The sequence below is a fragment of the Erithacus rubecula genome (assembly GCF_903797595.1).
Source record: "Erithacus rubecula genome assembly, chromosome: 12".
Classification (NCBI taxonomy): Eukaryota; Metazoa; Chordata; class Aves; order Passeriformes; family Muscicapidae; genus Erithacus; species Erithacus rubecula.
The window spans coordinates 9032323-9053787 of NC_136664.1; the positions used below are offsets into that span (position 1 = coordinate 9032323).

General features: G+C 40.5%; 1 protein-coding gene across 1 annotated transcript in view; it reads right to left on the reverse strand.

The window, feature by feature from the left end:
* NFATC3 (nuclear factor of activated T cells 3) overlaps window positions 1-17872 on the reverse strand; it is a gene marked incomplete at its 3' end in the record, with an annotated part of 51775 nt that extends 33903 nt beyond the window's left edge. Inside the window, 2 exon segments of the mRNA XM_079316555.1 lie at window positions 1144-2263; window positions 17524-17872. Coding sequence (XP_079172681.1) covers window positions 1144-2263; window positions 17524-17623 — 1220 coding nt within the window. The 5' untranslated portion in view covers window positions 17624-17872.
* Between the last annotated feature and the right edge of the window lie 3593 nt (window positions 17873-21465).

Below are 21465 nucleotides of genomic sequence, written 5' to 3' on the forward strand. Positions count from 1 at the left end.
ACAATTAAGTAAAAACAGTCACCATTGTTTTAGTTTGAATGAAAATACTCTAGTAACAGATTGAACACCTATTACTAACAGATGGCACTGGAATTTAAAAAAAAACTGCAGACTTGAGGACAGTTAACTGATCTGGCAACACAGTAGTTTCAGACCTGGTAGAACAGATGTTTTTTCAGCCAGCAGCTTTGTGCCTTTACTGTTACATTTTACATCCATAAACAGATATGTGGAAGAACATTAAGGAGAAAAAAAAAAAATCACTTTATTTACTAAAATCAGTACAATTCTGTGGAGAGAAATTAAAATCAGTGGTTATAAAATAAGGTAAAAAATAACCAAATAGCTGAATAAGTATTGTTTAAATATATTTAGCTACAAGCCAAGCTAGATGACAACTTCTGAACAATTTATACAAGCTCTATAACTTGAAAGAGCACAGAGCTGATCCATTAAGTAACAGAAAGTAACAGACTGGAATGGAGGAGGACTTTTTCCCTCAGTTGAACCAGTTCCCTCTTTCTTCAGAAATCGTCCTGCTAGCACATGACAGGACTGCAAAAGGAAAAGACCTTTAATTCTATTAATTCTATTCTTTTTGTTCTAATTTAATTCTGTCATGGATGGTGGAAATACCTTGGAACTACAGCCCAGACATCCATTCTTCCTGTATTATTTTCAGCATGGCATACAAATTTTTTCTTTATTCTATTTCTAGAATTATATGAGCCTGAAGAAGCAAATAGACCCAAAAGCAAATAAACTCCCCATCTCTTTTGTGAGCTTCCAGCTTTATAAAATCATGTAAGTCAGGCTTCCCTAGTTATATTAAAATGTCAAGTGCTCAGATTAGATGGAACTGCAAAAAGCATGTACAAAATCACAGACATCTAATTCAGCTGGGCCCTGTGCATATACACTTTACTTAAATAAAACTAATCCTACTTACAATGAGTCTACTGTATTTTTCAAAGATGAAGTGTATTTGGCATCTCAACTTGTTTTTTCCTAATTGTAACATCTATCTGCCGTCAAAAAGTTTTCTTATCTCAATGCATCAGTGAAATACAAGGACATTTATATGTCTATTTAAGATGCACAGGAGAGGAAGAAACAGGAAGGAGTTACTTTCTAACCACTTACCGGAATATAGGAGTGTGACCAGGCTTTGGTTTGTTCCAAGTAAAGTGCGAAGGAACAGAAAGAAATTGGTCTCCAGGCAAGTCTTTTTTCAAGGTATGCTGAGATCCAGAGCAATCATCTACTACAGTTTCAAGGGATGATGACAAGTTACCTTGCTCTTCAGGACAGATATCTATTTTTCCAGATAAAGTGGCAGTCTGATCCTCTGAGGTTTTTCTGGTTTTTAGAGGAATATCAGTCTCTGTACAACACTGAAATGGTGAAAGGCCAGAGTTAAGGCCTTGAACATTATGAATGGAAGTATTTAGCCACGTGTCTTCTGTTATGCTTCCTCTAGGAGAATGGCCAGGTGATGGAGTTGGAGAATGGTGAGGAGAGAGAGAACCAGCATAGCAAATCTCAGCACTGGAGTGTCGGCGTTTCCCACAGGGGGAAGTAGGTCTTGATGAGGGCCTTGATGTTGGTCTAGGGCTCAGCCAATTTTCATCTGTAATACTAGTTCTAGGAGAATGACAGGGAGACTGTCTAGGTGACAAGGCATGCCCAAATCCATAAGGCTGCTGCCATGATTCATCACTGGGACCTCTTGGAGAACCACCAGGTGATGCCAAGGGAGAGCCGAGGGTAAATCGAGCAGCTGCTTCATTTAGCTCTGAGTCTACGTCATCATAAACATGGGAAATGGATTCACAAGAGGAAGCATCTGAAAACCAACTCCTGGATGAAATGCTGCTGGCAGGGCTTGGACTAAGGGATGATTCCCTATAGGATGGCTCAAGAGGAAGATAGAGATGGTCCCTGGAAGGCCTTTCCATATACTCATTTTCTGTGCCATTTGTGTGTAACTCATCTTCATTGGCCTCAATCCCCTGGTGACAGTTGGGTGAAATGGATGTGATTTGAATGCTGGGACACTCGAAGGGTTTGGGTCCACCTAGTGGACTGTACTTGGATTCTGGTACCTCACAAGTGCCTTCATAGTTTTTGTGACTCTGAAATCTTGTAGGAGAGGAGTGAGACTGCAGTCCATGGCGAGGAATACAAATTGGCTGATTGACAGAGGATGATGGCTGGTCTACATTAAAGATGTATATGGATGCACAGTCATCTGACTCAAGATCTGAAAACAAAATTTTAAAAGATAAAAAAAGTAGTAAGAGTCAGAATGCAATACTTGAATAAATGTCATAAACAAAATCCTTTGCTTTCAAGGTATGACTGTTATCAACAACCTAGACATTTCCTATTACCCTAGTTACACAAAATAGAGACAATTCTTAATTTTAAATCTTCCCCAGTCTATTTTACAAAGATGATTACAGCATGGTTTTTTATTACAAATCCTGTTTTCAATCAGATTTCACAGTTGATACACATCTCCAATCATTGAAAATATAATACAAACAGAAAAGTGGGTTGAAATCCTGGAAGTGTCTAAGCTTGAACATTCAATTCAAACTTCATCTTCATTGTAACAGTATTCCATTTTTAATTAAAAATTGTATTCAAAAATCATTAAAAGTTTGTCATTTTGACACAGATAGGACTAGGGTACTTTCTGCAAGCCCAGTCAATATTTTCAAGCACGAGTACATCACACACATAATACTTATCTACTTTAACAACAGAAAGCATCTTACAGAGACTCAAACTTGAATGAAGATTATGAACTACTAAAAACAAAGGAGGCCTAACAAGGAATATTATTAGAGGTACTATGAAGAATCGTATTCCTAAGGTATATTTTTTTGTAGGTTAGAAAACTATCAAGTGCCTATGCTAAATAGCATTTTTCAGTGCAGTTGCATGAAGTTTGAGCACAAGTTGTTCAGCAAAATAAGGCAAAACAAAATATTCTCAGATCTCACTAACCTATCCAAAACACAGGAAATATTCCAAAGAAAAACAAGCAATTGAGAGGGAGCACAAGTCCAGTTAACAAAATCAGCAACTTTGTCTCACAGAACTGAAGCAGATTTTCTTGCCCCACTTCTCAATATTGAATTAACTGCCAATATGAGACATTTGTCTGAAACAAAAGCAGAAAAGACAACTTTTTTCATATTTTGTAGCCACTGTGATTCCAGTCTTGTTTCTTTCCACTTGTAAATAGGGTCTTCACTCTTTAATTTTCCATAAATCCAGGCTAGATGACATTATCTAGGCATTAGCTCTTTTTTGAAAATTATTTTTATTCTGAGTACCAGCAGACTATTAATATTTGTTTTAAAATAAATGTAGTCTCTCTCACAATCAGTTAAAATATTCAGACAGGAAGCTATGTATTTTAGACCTTTCCATGATGAAAAAATTAGTTTGTTAATGAAGTCAGTCTATTACCAATTTCACTAATAGTAATCAGCTTAAAATTAACTAAAACAGAAACAAAACATCAGCTCTTCAGAGACAGGGAAGCATTTCCAAATGAAGAGAAAGTGAATTGTTACCAAGGAATGGACTACATTCCTCAGGCTTCAGAAAAAAAAAAAAAAAAAGCTGAAGGTTAATGAACAGGGAACAAGAAATATATTAAAGGAGGCATACATTGCATTTAAGGAGTAATTTTGTATATATTACAGTTACCCATCATATAATGATAATTATATATCATTAACTACTATTATATGTGTTAAGAGCACAGACAATCAGCACAGGTTGATTTCTAACTATGCACACAGTGAAAGGATCAGGATTCTCAGGAAGGGCTATTGCACATATTGCACACAATTAACATAAGCTCATTATTGTTGAGCACTACCAAAACTGCATTTCCTGGTCCTTTCACTAGGGTAACAAACATTTTTTACAGCATTAATTAAGAGTCTTTTTTTTTTTTGCTGTTTTCCATCACAAAGCATGAAATGCAGACAGTAGTTGGTTGTAGGTTTTCCACATCTGTTGGTGTATTAATGTGCAAGAGCATGGATTTCCTAACTCAGTATTAATAAAAGCATAGATCAAGGGAAGAAAAAGGCAATCATAATAAAGGCTATTATCCAGCTTATCAAAACTTAAAAATAAAACAGTTACAGCTACAGAACTTTTTAAATAATAATAAGAATGTTTTAGAAAAACAGCAGTTGGAAGTCTTCAAGCCCTGTGTATAACCATTTATTGTCATTAATGGTTTTAGGAACAGTAGCAGCACATTGTTTGCACTAAACTCCCCATTGCAACGAGCCTTATTCCTCTTGCACCAATAATCAAGAAATCTTAAAATATTTAAGACAATTTCTCTACTTTCAGTGTCACAGGGATTTACAAAATGTACATGTTCATTGAGAACTTAATCTTCACGAGGCTGAGGTGGAGAGATCAGATGAGCCCAGAATTACCACGAGCACCTGGGAAGAGCAGAGGAAGAGATGGTGCAGACAGAACATTTCTGACTCAGGCTTCTTTGGTCCTCTCCTGACATAACAGCCTCTCCTGAGTTTGGCACTGTCCCATTACCCCTGCCCAGCTGCACACACACAAAACAGGAAGCAAGAAGCCTAATGAATATCCAACCCCAAAAGCACACTTTACACTGTGAACACAATGCAGTTTGAAGTCTAAATCACCCAAATAATTTTCATAAAATTGATAAACAAGTAGATTTATTTCAGTCTGCACACATAAATCCTCCCCCTTATAGTTCATGTGTTAAATGAGCACCTGTTAGCTGCTCCCAAAAATGGACAACACTAAAATCTTTACAAATCATGCCATTAATTCTACTAGATTATTTACCTTGAATTATTTTTGTCCTAATACAGACTGCAGAGAATCCAGTCTGGAAGAGCCTTCTAACCTATCTTAAGGAACTAGTAAATATACAGACACAAATACAACTTGGGGGGAAAAAAGTAAGAATGAAAAAAACTTAAGACAATAATCCTTAAAAGAGAAAGCAGAGAGAACAGCACAAAACAAATCCAACACAGGACTTCAAGAAGCAGAGGGTAAACAAACAAAGAGAAATCTCACAATAAACTAGTGTAAGGTAAAAAGAGTTATGGAGTAAACCAAGGGAAAAAAAGGAGTTATGGAAATCTGGTTACTTAGTAGGGCAGCTATTATATTCAAACAATCCTACTGAGGGAGGAGAGACAATAAAGAAGTTGGCCAAGTCATGAGGCCTTCACTGACCATAAAATATAAGAAAGCACTCAAGACACAAAAACTAGGGCAGACTATGAAGGTAGAGCACAAAAACTACCACGAGCACATGGGGGCAAGAAGCTAGGCAAGACAGACACAGCAAAATACACAGACCAAGAGAAGCAGCACCATTCACATCAAAAGCCCTTCATGACACTGAAAAGGCAGGTGTGCTAAATGTGCTAAAAAGCTTTAGTAAGGACAACAGAATGAACTGCTAACAAAGGTAACAGCAATACAGAGTATAGAAAACTGGACTAAATAAAAGGTTAAAAATTACTGAAGGATTATGAGCCAATAAGTTCAACATCAGTTTTAGAAGTAGTATTAATAGTTTATTTGTTCCAGAAAGCATTTTAAAGGAGACAAGGAAACAAAACAAGTCACTGTTTCCTAAGAACAACCCACGTCAAACAAATTTTCTTTTACAATCAAAGGAGATTTTCTGGACAAACAGCATAGAAAAACTCAGCTTTGTTTTTACTTACTAAGACTTTTAACACTGCCATGCACAGAGAAGCCATGAGTCTTTAGAAATTAACTGAAGTCTTCATCCCCACCCTGCTGAGATCAGGTTCTGAGGGATCACAAAAATGAGCAGATGCTCTATATTCACAGTGTATCAGCTAAATAAAACTGCAGACTTTTGTTGCAATCTTACATCAGGCATCTGTGTCATCTACTGTCAATGAGAACCAGAAGGTTGCTCATTTTAAATGTACATTTGCTACTGTCTGGAAACAGCCTCGTGTACAGAAGCTCCTGTTCAGTACTAAAACAATGCTGGCTCATCCCTTACTAAGCTGCTAACTACACTTCAACATAAGCTGTCTAACTGGGGAATATAATCAAATAATATCCAGAACAACTGCTCCTAAAGTACAGTTTGCTTGCTACTTGCTGTATCAGAGTGCACATTTAGGACTAGCAATGCTTGCCCACCAGTTGTTCACTCCCCAATGATGTACTGGCACATGCACATGTGCAGCTGTGCACTCAGCCAGATTTCTCCAGAGAAGGAAGGTCAATTACTATCAAATGTCTGAACATAAGATTTGTGCCAGAATTACCCAAACTGTTTTATTATTCTAAGTTTACAAGCCCATAAACAAACATTTTCAGACAATAGGAGTTGCTATAAGGTAAGAAGAAAGTGCAACATGACCTAGGTCTTATAAAACTACTACTGTGAAAACGGGATCAGTAATCAAGTCCTTTAAATAGCATGAGGAAAGACCTGAATATTGACACAGACATCATGAGTGTTCTTAGGCAAGTCTGTCTCACTCACAAGCTTTAAAAAGAATGACCAACTCTCCTGTTTTCCATTTCTGCCATGACAGTTACCATTATCTCTTTCTGAATACAATGGTTACAAAAATACTTGTAAAACAGGATGAAGAGCATATGTGGCTGATTCTTTATTTCATTATTCTGCAGGTTTGCAGAAGTTTAAATATTTCTTGGGATAAAAGAGGAGTTTTAATCTTCACAGGGAACACAAAATAGCCAATAATCAAAAGTTTTTCTTTCATGCTCTTAAAAACATGATTGATCAGAGTTCTTCTTGGTACACTATTGCACAAAAGCTCTATAATTGCATATTTAACTCCAATTTTCCATTACAAGCTATTGGTTCTCCAGAACCAATCTTCTAGAAGATTAAAAAACAACTTAAAAAAACCCACAACCCCAAACTGAAACATAGTAATGTATTCATTTATAAGCAGTACAACCGACTAGCAAGCCAAATATGGTACTGAAAAGAATAAATTGTGAAAGAAATTCAGGTAGCAGGGTGGAGTAGGGGGAAACATCCTTCTAGACCAAAGTTAGCAATGTGTGGAGTAGTACTGCAAGTTTAAGTTTTCAGAAAAGGATGATTTACAAGTCTCATTTCAAGAAGCAGTTTGTTCTCTTTGATGGTTTTGTGCTGTTTCATGGTCATATCAAATTATGCAAATAAGGATAAAAATAGATTTTGCTTTTGTCAATCATGTATGCCAGAGGCTGTTCTGTTGTGCCAGTGACAATTTCACTCTTTCTTTTGTTAAGCAAGAATACTGGAAATGCAGAAGAAAAATAATCTTCTCAACAGTGGGAACTCATCAATGAGTCTTTTACAAATTCAAGTCGGGATAAGAATTCATTATCCTTGGTAGAAATATAGAAGAATAAAGAAGCTACACTAGTTTAAGCAAGAGAATAATCCAGCATATCAAATGTTTACAACTGACACTGACTAAAATAAGAACATACTGGCTCTTGGGGTGTAACTACACTAAGGTTTTTTCAGCAGCAACCACCCTCCCACACACCTTCACACACAAAGGGGGAGGGGAAATGAGAAGAGAGGTTCTTTTAACACAGATGATTTTGGCAAACATATTTACAGTTCACTAACACCTGTATACACACAACTGACAGAATGGCAAGCTTTAGGACATGGGGGGAAACAAGCAACCAGGACAGGAACTGCAGGTGTTCACTGGTGCTCACTATCAAATAAAAATGTGACATGCAACTAAATAAACTCTTAGGCCACAGCCTGGTACTCATTTAAACCTGAACTGTTGTCTTAGTGTACATTCAGCTTCACACGGAAGTAATTGTATTAGATTTCAAATAGGGAAAGAACAGCTTTGAGATACATTGATAAAAAGTTATGCACAAGGCTGGTAAAGAATTCAACTTGTAACTGTAAGAGTCAACAAGAATTAGTCATTTTAAATTCAGTTACAAACCAGAAAATAACAACCGGAAGTGCCAAGTAGTGTTTCTACCTGTGCCTTCTCCAGCTCTTCCCCTGTTTCTGATAGATATAAAGCATGTCTTTTAATGAAAATTTTATAAAGTCTTTGGTTCAGTCTTAAAGTGTTGTTATTCATTTAAAAAATTGGTTTAAAATAATCTGCTTCTTGCTTTAAAAGCTTCCAAGTTCTCTGGGCACCTCTTTGGTTCCCTTCTTTAACATGTGGCTATATTGTTGAAGAAGACATGGTATTTCACTGCATAATAACCTTGTAGACAAAACAGAAGTTGCTGCCCTCCAGTTTGATGAGGCCTCATTTGTCATTCATTGTCAGTTCAAAAGCCATCTTAACATGACCCAGTAGTTCAGAGACATTAATGTACAGCCTTTTGGAAACAGCACAGTACCTGCTGTGCCCATGTACTATCAGACAGTATGAGCAGCCTTTTGACACTGCTGCTCTGAAGATGAACTATCTTACTCTGTACCAAAGGACTGCAGCCCTGCAACCCCAGAGCATTTCACATGTGTAGACATGGGATCTGAGAGAAGTCTGATCACTCCAATCTGGTGTGCTGTGCCTGACTCACTGAAAGCAGACTGAGCATAAAGGTAAGTGAGATGAGGCAAATACTGAGTGAAGGGAACAAGGGAATTCATCATGTGCTGTAATTGCCACATGCAATTTGCCTAGATTCTTGGTATTGTGGGCCAATCTACCACACACAACTCTTCCTCCGTGGGGGCAAAACCAACAGATTCCATTAAAAAGGCTCTTCAGCTATTCAAAGAGCATGAACTGAAGCCCTCACTTAAATTCCCTAACTTCTGCATGGATGCCTTTACCACTGACTTCTAACACGACCTTGCTCACAGCAACCTGCTACTGCTACACCTCCTACTGCTCTATACAGACACTGCCAGTTCACTGCTCCAGTCCTGAAGCAAGCACTGAGCAGAAGCCAAACTTCCAAAATCAGGTGTTGAGTAGGGCCATATCAAAGAAAACAGACAAGAAAACGTGTATTTTAGCTACAGGAGAGTACAGTGACACAGACCAGAGTCTTTGTGAAACCTGGCAGAAAAGGAGAGCAGAAAGCCAAGGCAAGATGTCCGAGTGGGGAGCAGTTACACAGTGGAGGGGAGACTGAAATGGAGGCATCCCCTTTCTGATTATCAAACAGAGCACAACACAGAGACTGAGAACTGGTATTGATAATATCTGAACAAACTTGTTTGGGAACTCTTCACACCTTGGCCAAATTACACTGTGCTTCTGCAGCTGGCCTGCATGACAGAGGGCAAACTATTCCACAGCAGGCAGTCCTACCATACAGTTAACTGAGTATTTCAAACCATTAATTATTACAGCTTTTCACCAATATTTCATAATGTAGCTTCAATGTGGACTTCAGGCACATCAAACTCAAAGGCTATGTATATCAAAGAACTATAATGAGCCACAATGACAATCTGAAACTGCCTTGTTTTCCCATCTGCTCACATGAATGTATAATCAGAAACACCTTGAATTCACTTTGCTAGATTGATACAATAGAAGGCAGAAACACAAATCAGCCAAATGAAAAAGAGGAGGCTGAAGCTGAGCACGAATACCATTATTTTCAGCAAGTTCAGAATGACACCCCAAAATACAGATGGTGATATTAGCAAGCCTCATGACTGCACCACGTGTAACTTCAGAGTCCTAAATAGCTTGTGTTTATTTCAGCAGGAGTAAAGGTGTCACCACATACTGTACATCAGCCTAACCTCCTGCCCCCAACACAAAAACTTGGTAATTTGAAGGACAGCAGCATTTGCTCTTAAAAGACTAAATTTTACAAATCACACTGATGAAAAACAGAGAGTAACATAATTTAAAGAAGCAATGCAAAAAACAAAATGTTGACAGATTTTCTTAGTAGTTCTTTGGATTAAACAATGCATTTCCTTATGGCCTTGTTGTTTGAGTACAGTTATCCCAAATGACTGAATCTCCTCATCTTCATGTCCTTGACTTAGAGAATGACTTCTAGAAAGCATCTAAAGATACACACGAGCAGCTATACATCACTGCAGATATTATTACAGGCTATTATGCAGCCATCAAAGCAATGAATCATTGTCACTAACAGTTAATAAATGCAACATTACTGAACTAGCAGTTTGTCATTCTGTTACACTTTCATTTTGGCTATGAAGATACAGACGGCTACTCTGTAAAACAACTTTAGTTAAAAGGTGACAGTTTCAGCCCTGGCCCAAGTACAATCAGGCACAATTTCATTCCCTCTCTAGCACAGAGCAAATATTGCCTCTCTGAAAGTATGCATAAGTCATCCTTCCATTTTTTTCTAAAACCATTAAAAAATTAAAACATGGGATTAAAAAAACATTTCTCACAGCATTTGTTGCCCAAAAAGCAAGGTTAGCAGCCACTCAAACATGAAGAATCTCATTAACCCTTTCCAACAACCTGCTAAGAAAACCCCCAAAATTACCAGAAATATTAAACTCCATTCAAGAATATTTTCTGTATTAAAAATATTTCTCATTTTTACAAGTGATGTCTAGTCTTCAAAGCGCAGCCTTAGAAGTCATTTTAAACATGCAATTCCTACTAATCTAAATATTAATCTAAATAATATGATACTACATTTCTGGTATTAATAAATTAGCTGTAAGTACTTGCTCATGTTTTTACCTACAAACATCTTTCATGCAACCTCAAAGTTTTTGCTTCTGCTTTAAAAAAACCCACCAAAATCACCACATAACCAAATTGAACCACACACAGAATTCTGTTTTCATGACTTTAGATCATGAAAGATCATGGGTTTGCAGTCAGAACCCCAGAATGTTCATTCTTCTCTCCTTCCACCAGACCTGCAGTGCTTCAGATTCAAATTTATCTTCTCTGAATGACTTTGAACAGTTCTACGACTTTTTACTGCTGCCTTTGGCCAGTATTTCACAAGAACACTCACAGATGGGTGTAATAAAGGCAGAAGAGAATGCTGGCTTCTTAATAAGCTTGCTCCTGCCTTGCAGTTTTACTTAGCCTTACTGATCATTTCACTCATCTTAAATTCCACTGTCATTCGAACCCACATGGCATGCCTGGACAAATGCAAGGCCTTGGATGTTGTTTTACTGGCTGGGCTCACTGCCAAGTCTGCTCCACGTACTTCCCTGGCCCACTAGGGCAGCTTGAGGCAACAACTCCCATATTTACGTTATTGCTGTGAACAGCCAAACTGCTGCTTACTATTGACCCAGGCCCCATCTACTCAATTTATTCTCTCTCATTCACAGCAACATTACTGAGCTGCCTACACACTTCAGGTGCCATCTGACAAGCTGCTTCCAGTTGGACAACACAGGCCAAAGGAATGGGACTGTCATGTTTTAAGCAGAGGGCTACTTTTTACTTTGAGAAAGAACAAGTTTATTTCCAGTTTTCAGAAATATATATGACAAAAGCACTAGCCCAAGTGTTTTTGCACGTTGACCATCTCCTACATGCCAAATCTTAAGATTTGTTTTCATTTATACTCTGCCCACAATTCATTTTGGGGGAAAGGGGACAAAGAGTGATGTGCAACAATTAATGAACAAAGTAAGTGTCATTTTGTCAAACCAGAGACCTTTTTCAAATCCCTGCAATACACAGTGACTCTCCATACACTATGTAGTGATCAAAGAACCATACTGCCAAAACAGAAAAGCCATTAAATTAGATTAGCTGCAATGACAACTGCTTTGCAATACCACAGAAAAGATTCTGTTACTTTCTCTAAACAGTCTCATCCTGGTCAAACTTAATTCAAATATGCAAGATTTCTTTTATCCAGAATACTGTGAAAAATCACAACATACTCAAACATGTCAGTTTGCCAGGATTACCACCTTAATCTCTTAATTGCCAGGCAATTCTTGCCTCCATTGATACAACTTTAGTACTCGTACTCCTTTGGTTCTTCCTCAGTGTTTCTCTAAGCTATTTTGAAGTCACAAGACCCTCTGTTTTTGGTCAGATGCAGCTGTTTGGTTTTCCCTCCTCCCCCCTATCAGCAGATTATATAACCACAGCCTATATGACTGATTTGCATTGTGTCCCTGTGTGTCAATCTTTTACATGCAGATACCAGCATCCACTAGCTTGTAAAATAAAGTCATAGTAGCTCAATTTCCTGCAAGTGGTGATTTATCATAATATATTTAATACTCAGTTATCTAATAAATAAACAAATATTTCTGTTAGAAAGTGTCACTTATATCTAAGAGAGAAAAAAAACCAAAACAGATTCAAGTAACTTATCCATTCATTCCTTTGTTAAAGTTGCACCAGCTGATCCTATTCTTAACCCACATGAACACCCTTTTGTATAGCAAATGTTAACAGACGAGCAGACAGCTGTATTTATATGGATGGCTCAAATTATACATATTAACCACAGCTACCATCTTGTACAAAGACTTTCTCTCATACCCATTTATATACACAACCAAATCTAAACAGAATCAAAATATAAAAAAAAATAGTAAAACTTCAAGCGAACCATACAGCTGTGCAAGGTAGCCTGGTAAAAAGACTTCAAAAGATGTCTCACCTGCTCCCCTTACTCAGCTAAGGAAAGCAAACTTTGCAACAGTTGTGTACCGACTCTTTCAAACACAAAACCAAATTTCACCAAGAGCAATCCTCAGTCAACTCACACCTCATGTTCACAGCTACTGCCAGCATCCAGCCCTTAATTTTCCGCTCAATCTAATTATAATACTCTCTTTTCTACCACAACTTGATTTTCTTAAGACTATTTACCTTAATCACGACCTTGGGGAAAAGAACAAAAAGTTCAACCACGCTGCAAAGTCTTGTCAATACCTTTGGCTGCCTTAAACTCTACCAACAATCCCTGACAGCAATTCCAGTCATGAGCACACATCTGGGAAGGGAAAAAGGATACTTTACATATTAATGATGATGGCAAAGCTATAAAGACTAGTATTGTGGTGGTGTTTCAGTACCAATCAGTGGTTTTTAAGACTTCAACAACATACCTAAATGAAATATCACATACACAGAGCCAGTTTTCACTACAAGAAAACTCTGCCTAGCTGAGGGAAAATCCAGCACCCATCATCACTTCAGAGCACTTGGTATGTGGGCAGGAGACAACTGCTGAGCAGCCCAAGCAGCTCGTGGATGCTCAGAGAGAAAGGTCTGACACAAAAACCTTCAAAAGAACAGATTACTCTGACAGTCACTGTAGCAAAATGTGTACTTCAGTATGATATCCAGTAACCTACCAGCTCTAAGCTAAAGGAAAAAAAATATCAGAGAACAGGAGCAGAAGTTTGCAAATCAATGAAAGAATCAGAAATCCAGACACAGTGTCCTAGGCTGCAGCTCACAACGATGTTTTGAACTGTCACAAAATTCATCACAGAACTGGGACTTTGTTTATATTCTTCAGAAGAAAAGTAAGAGATATTGTAAGACTCATTTGTAAAAATATTACTACATAGTATTACTTCACCAAATGTTAAGTCACAGGAAATATGAAGAGCCCATTTTCAGCTTGTTTAATGGTTTCCAAGAAAAGAAAATAAACACTATGAACCTGAAGTCCAAGGAGGGTAGTCTGATCAGTTCTTTTAAAGCCCTGATATTGTGGAAAGCAAATAAACAAAATCAACCAGAGAAGATTACTTAAATGGAAATATTAATTTCTCCTTCTCTACTTCAAAAGCCAAGAACAAAAGGTGGAAGTTAGGGTGAAACTCACATATTACTCTGTTTCACTGGGTAACAAAACATTAGCTCCTCTTCAGCTCTTAGAATACTTAATCAGAAATAAAAAGAACATTTTAGACAGGATGCTGAACAGCAGCATCAATAACTCATCTGTAATTAATCTTCTGAATACTGAACAGTTTGCAGCCTCTAATTTTAAGTTAGTCCTGATTTCACATTCAGTAAGAAATAGTTTTGCATGACACAGAATCTTACAAGATCCCAAATCCCCAAATTTAGTACTATATACTCCAAGTCCAGCTTTTACTTTGTAAAAAATAATTCTTTAAAAGAGAAGATGAACTCCTAAATTAAAACTTCAGAAAATATCATAGCAACTTGTATTTGCTTCCATTTTGAGAAGTTTAACATTTAAAAAGTATAACATGTCCTCAGCAGCGTGGAAAACTCAATGCAGTTTAATTGCTTAATAAACTCTAGACAAATTTTATCAAAATTACACTGAATAGTATTGCAAAACTGGTGGTGGTGAAGGGAATGAGGGCATTATTACAAACACATTCAAGCTAATTCAATCACTCAAGTGACACATATTACATCCGAGGTCTCTCCATCAAAAAGACCAAACCAGGTGGCACATCAAACACTGTCATTGACAGTTGCATGCCAATCTCTTTTAGCAGACTGTGCAGGACCTGAACATACTGTAAATGCACATGCTGACTTAGGCATTTCAAATGCAACTGATACAACGTGGCATGATGCAATCAGATGCTACTGCACCTACCCCAAATTTTGCAACAAAGAGCACACCAAAGATTTGGTTCACTTCAGAGTGATCTACAGCATTACCTTTGGGCACTGGAGGCTTGAATTTCTTTGTCATAAAAAGATGAAGCTCATTAGTACCTAGAACTGTACCAAACACTTTTAGTGCTTAACACTACAGAACCACAGTGACAATTTCTTTGTTCTTTGGGAATGGGACATTGAAGAATCAGAGAAACAGAAGAGAAGAGTTTGCAGAAGGTGCTCAGTACCTAACATTCACTTGAATGCAGCTGAAGAGCTTTTGAGACTCTTTAATTCAGGAATTACCTGAGCAAATTTTTATCAACACTCAAAAACTATCAGAAATGGGCTACTCCATTAATTTCAATCCAAGGGTGCTGCAAAGATTGCAGTACTACAGCAGGGACTTCAAGCACCTTCACACCACCTTTCATGCATTCTCCTCTGCAGCAGGAACAACTTTCAGATGAAGCAAAGAAGTACTAATGCAGAACAGAGGTCTCAATTCCTGACACTTAGCACAAAACTATAAATGTTGTCCTGCAACCCACTGAAATTGTTGTGTAATAACTAGAGATCTCAGCTGATTTAATTTTTCTTACTGTTCTTTTAATATCATAAAAAGGATAATCTACTGCCTGGTACTAGCACTTTCTTATTAGTTCAGATATCAAAAGTATTTAAAGGAAATTAAAGAATAGCTCACTTTTGTTGCTTTTGATTACAAATACAGTTAAATATAAACACGTAACTGTATATACTTATATATCTACACATATAAAAGAATAAAATCCTCACAACACTGCAGAGAAGTCTCAGTATAAAAGACACAATTAACATAGATTTCCATTTTATTTGCACAAGAACTTAGTACCAGACACCTCTTTCATCAGAAGACCAGTCTCAAACTTCTAGAGACAAAGCATGAAGGATCAGAATGTGTTTTTAGGTGTTCTCCATGATCATGGAAAACTTTGCAATTTTAGTATTATTTATTTCAAGTTAAGCAACTTTCCCTGGGACCTATGTGTTTTATTATTAGCATACATTTGGAAAAAAAAATACCCTTATGCTTACTTCACAGCTCAGTGGACACCACCATTGAAGGAAGTGATATGGGATTATGAAATAGATGCTTTAGGAAGCTATAAGAACTTTTTTTTTTTTTTTGTTAATCTAGTATATCTGGAAGAGGGGAAAGGGAAAAAATAGATTTCCAATATGGGACCTCTCATATGAATTCTAGTTCCTCATATATGTAAAATACATGGGCAGAATTAACAGATGAGCTCTGGCAATACTTTAATAGAATACATGAAGGCAGAGTCCTAGCCTAACCCTTTTCCCCTGAAGGCCACATCTGTGCACAGCAGGCAAGATCATCTCCAGAATTCTACAAAACAGTGAAATTACTTGAGTTTCAGATGCAGGATTTCTTAGTGAGAGCTACAGCAAAAGAACCAGTTCATGGTCCAAATATAACATTTTAAATTTTCACAAAAGAAGAGTTTTGACTTATCAAGCATGGAAAATTCTCTGTATTCAGAGTAACACCTGAAACTGCTTCTAACAGAATGCTACCCAAATACAAATAACATGACAGTGAGTTGATACCACACTAGTATTTCCAGTTTTCTGAGAAACTTGTTCTCTCATTCTTATCTATCATCAAGGACAAAGGAATATAGTTTAGACAACCAATTTCACGTCAAAATAACAGGAACGGGGGTGTCAAAATAATTTTTGTTGTCGTTTGTTCTTACGTGTTCCATTGTTTTTTCATGCTGCACTGTAATGTATTTATCTAGCTTGTAGAATTCAGGGCCTCTTCACAAAACACACCATCTGCTATTGCACCGAGATGGAAAATAGGCAAAGAAAGTCTTCCCCTATCTGAATAAATGCGAAAATTAAATCTGAGCATCAAAAAAGTTAGGGATTTTCTACCAAGTTAATCCTGTGTGCTTGCACACAGACTGTATCAAACAATATTTTTTTCTAATTAACTTAGGCAGACAGCAGAGTCAGAGAACTAAACAACATGGCTGCATCATTTAGCCTGGATACAGTCGTGTTTCAGAGCTATCTTATCATCTAACACTTAGACATAAGACAGCCCATTACCAATTAAAACTTATTTCAAGTAGGTTAGAAAAGAAAGCACGCAGCCATCAAACTCTGGTACAGCTAAAAAAGGCACAGCTGGTCCTTATTGATTCTTCACACCACAATTCACAGCGAACACTTTGTTTTCTACAGTTTCAAGAAATACGAGCATTTTAAAACAGGACTTTCGAAACAGGACTTTTATAAAACGAAGTCAAATGGAAGCACTCTGAGATGTTTGCGTGCATCTGTACACACGGACCCAAAGAGCCATCACATCTCGACACGCGGTGTTCGCCCTTCCACACGTACACAAAGTCTGCAGAACACATTGGAGTAACCGGGATGTTCTATACGCGGGGAACACTTCGGTTGAAACTTTTCATCGCAAGTGCCCAGCACTGCTCTGGTGCGGCCCCGTTAACTCTTGGCTGCTCTCCGCCCGTCCCGCTGCGGCCCCATCGCGCTCCCCGGGCTCGGGGGGCGTGCGGCCACCACATCCAACCCGGGGCCTCTTCCCCGCCGGAGCCACCGCGCCCGGGGCGGCTCCTCCCGCACCACGCGAACTCTCGGGTCTCTTTTCCCAAAGAAAGTTGTTAGGGCGAGGAGAGGCCCGGCCGATGGCCCCTGAGCCCCGCGGGAGGAACGGGAGCGGCGCCGGGAAGCGGCCGCGGCCTGAGGGACGGACGGAGGGACGGACGGCGCCTCTCCCCCCGGGCTGCCGCCTCCCGCGGCGGCGGGGCCGGCGCAGCCCCCGCTGCCCTCCCCGCCTCGTTCCGAGAAAAACAGGAACCCGACCGACCCTCCCGGCCCCGGGGCGCACCTGCGGGCCCCAGCGGCGGCCCGGGGCCGGGCTGCCCGTCCTCGCCGAAGATCAGCCTGAAGTCGAACTCGTCGGTGGCGCCGCAGTTTGCCGTAGTCATGGGTTTGGCCGGCGAGGCGCAGCGAGACCCCGTCGCCCCTCAGGGCCGCGCCGGGTCCGGCCGGGCTGCGCTCGCCCCTCAGGGCCGCCGCATAACACCGGGCGGCGGAGGGGCCGGAGGGGGGGCGGCGGCGAGAGCGGCGGCTGCGGCCCCAGCGTAAGCTCCGGTGCCCGGGCGCTTCTGTCACTCGGGGGGGGGGGCGGGCGCCTACTCCGGGCTGCGGCTGGACCCGCCCCCGCGCCGCGCCCCGGGCAGCGCCCCCCGCCCCGGCCCGCCCCGCCCCGGCGAGCCCTCCCACCGGCCCCCGCCTCCCCCGGCCCGCCGGCCCTCCCGCGTGACGTCACCGCACCGACAGCGCCCCGTGACCGCCGCCCGCGCCACCGAGGAACTGAGAGAGAGGCGGCCTCGCCCCGCCCCCCGCACCGCGGGGCCTGCCGGGAGTTGTAGTCGGCGGTCGGCGCCCAATCGGACGAGGCCAGCGGCGCACGGGGGGCGGGGCCGCGCACGGGGCGCGGTGCCACGTGTCGGCCCCGCCGCCGCCGAGCAGTGCCCGCCCCTCTCCGAGCCGAGCCGAGCCGAGCCGAGCCGAGCCGAGCCGAGCCGAGCCGAGCCGAGCCGAGCCCGAGCCCGAGCCGAGCCCGAGCCCCAGTTCCAGTCCCGGTCCCGGTCCCAATTCCAGTCCCGGTCCCGGTCCCGGTCCCGGTCCCGGTCCCGGTCCCAGTCCCAGCCGCTCCCTGAGCTCTCCTGCAAAGCGCAGACGGCCCCACGTCAGAGCAAAGGGGCAGAATTCCCTTGCGGCGTGCGGAGTTACTTTCTAAAACACCGCATGTAAATAGATGGTGCTCTTGGCACCAACTAATGACTGGAATAATTAGGTAGGATGGCGTAAGCTGAGGAATGTCGCTTGGGTAACAAATGCTGGCTCCGAGACTCAAAGCTGGTAGCTGCTCGCCTTCCGGCTCAGTGGGAGCAGTGGGAATCAAGCAGACAGAACCGCAGAATACTGAGCTGGAAGGGGTCCCCCAGCTCCTGGGCCAGCACAGGGCACCCCGAGAATCCCCCCACGTGCCCGAGAACCTTGTCCAAGCACTCCTTCCTGGCTCGCTTCCCCCTGTTCCAGTGCCCGGCACCCTGGCTTGCACTGCGGCACTTCCTCATGCCCTTCGCTCTCTGCTCACCACAGCTCTGCTCCAAGGCTCTGGAGCGCTGGGGAATTCTCCGAAACCAATTCCAAAAAGAATTTTAAAGCATGGAATAGGGTCTTCCAAGCCTTGCATTTTATAAGATACGCATCTAAAAGTTTTTAACTACAAGAAAACTAATTAAAATATTCCTCAGCAATGCATGTCATCCATGAAGGAAGCCCAGTAGTCAGATTGAAGATCACAGAAACTTCAGGATGCTCTGCCTGCATGATAATATAGCACAATCTATAGTTTTGCCTTGCACTAAGGTGGAAAGACAAAAAGAAGGGCAAAATAAAATGTAGAATTTAAATTGTTCTTACAGCATGAGCTGCAGGAGATGGCAATATAGAAACTACAACTGTCCTGATGTGTCTGGAATTTGCACTCTAAGAAATCATAAAGAGACTTGAGGGGAGGTTAATGCTTGAGTACTGTGTCCAGGTCTGGTCCCTCAGCTCAAGAAAGTCATTGAGGTACTGGAGCATGTCCAGAGAATGGCAGCAAATGGGTGAAGGGTCTGGAGCACAGGTCCTGTGAGGAGGGGCTGAGGGAGCTGGGGGTGTTCAACCTGGAGAGGAGGAAGCTCAGGGGAGACTTTATCCCTTTTCCACAACTCCCAGAAAGGAGGCTGTAGCCAGGTGGGGGTCAGCCTCTTCTCACAGGCAATCAGCAACAGGATGAGAGGATATGGTCTTCAGCTATGGCAGGAGAGGCTCAGGTTGGACATCAGGAAGAATTTCTTCATGGAAAGAGTTGTCAGGCATTGGAAGGGGCTGCCCAGGGAGATGGTGGAGTCACCACTGCTGAAGGCATCCAAGGTATGACTGGACATGGCACTCAGTGCTCTGGTCTGAGTGACAAGGTGGTGATCAGTCAAAGGTTGAACTCAATCATCTTGGAGATCTTTTCCAACCTAAATGATTCTGTGATTCTATTTTGTGGTTATGACTTGATGAAACAGTCATTGTGTGCTGTGGAATTAATAAAATATTAATCCTTAATACATATGATCTATTTTAGATTTTAGGTTTGTGCTGAAACTTGGGCATTGATGAGATTTAAACTACTACTCACAAATAGTCAAGTTTCCTTATAGTCAGTTATGTAATATTCACAGTTTGATTTGTTATGGGATGTGAAACATATTAATCAGAAATATCATTGCTATCTCCAAGGTTTCATTATTCAGTTGAAAAGTCAGCTGAACTAGTTAGTGTGTTGTGACTCTATGGCCGTCTGGAGATCAACATGGTTTGACTCTAAAATAATTCTAATTGTTTCTATGCACAGTGTCTTTCCATTTTTGTTGCTGTTTAGACAGATCCAAGCAGGCATGTCATAATCCCAGGCATGCATTTGTACCTGGATGTGTCCATTAGAGCCTGTGAATGAAAGTGAGAAAAGAAGGCTCAGGTGAAGAGGAATTAGCTGCAGTGAATAATCCTCAGTCCAGGGGCCCTTAACAGAGTGCAGTGAATTCTCTGTGAATTCTCTCTCTGTGTGCACTTCTGAGGAAGGTCAGTAATCTGTGCTGAAGAAGGCAAGCCTAAATGAAAAGCTACTTTGTGACATTGCAATTCTAGTGAAAACAGAATGCATAATATTAAAAAATACTTTGCTGAACTTGGGACAGCAGGAGTTTGCCCAAAATGGGAAGTTGCTTCTAGTGTAAAACCAGCCATATGTTTTTTACTTATCTTGTAAAGCACTATCATTGCCATTATCACTTCCCACACACCACTAGCTATTTCTTTACTGAAATACATGAGCAGCTATAGCTACAGCTCTTACAACACTTAAACCAAAGATTCATGCTCTTGTTAGGGTAGACAATTCCCTCTCCTGAAGGAAGACCCAACCTTTATAAGGAGCTCACACCCAGTTGGCCTGTAGCCTCTTTTTATCTCTAAATCCAAGGTCACGTAGCAAGACAAGCTGGAAAAGTATGTGTAATTGGATTAACTGTGGTTAAGAAAAACCCTCATACATTCTTGAATGAAAACAGATCTACGATGAACGAGTCAGTAAAATATACTATACATAAAATTACTTTTAACAGCTAATTTTTGTCTGAAAACTTTTGGGTAATCTTTTGCTTTTCAAAGCAGCTGAATTAGACTTTGTCTTATTGTTAAATAATTGTTGTGTCAGATTACAGCAAATGGAGCAACCACAGCAGTTTCCTGTTCTGTTATACCAGTACATTATTCATTATGCATGTCCCTGGTGAAAAATACAACCAAACTTGTTCTCTTCATAAGGAGGATTTGAACACAAGTATTTGATCCATGTTCTTTGATAAGATGCTCAGAGTATATTTCTAGTGAATATGCTAAATTAAAGATTTTGTTATTAATGACTTGCTCATTTCCCTTAACTGTAAAATAAATATTGTTTCCCCTTTTTCTTGTCTCCACTATTCATTAAGAAAGCTAAGAGTGGAATTAAAGTCTCTATTTCAAAGGAAAACTTCTGCCTTTACTGGCAGACACCTGTCCTTTCAAACCAGGACAATGTCTTTGAGTTCAGTACTTCCACTGCCAACATCAATCTTTCCTCTTATCTTGTCTTCATAGCTTTCATTTTGCTGACTCTCTTGTACTGCACCAAAAGCACATCCTTCCTCTATTTGATACTGTAAAGAGTAATACACCT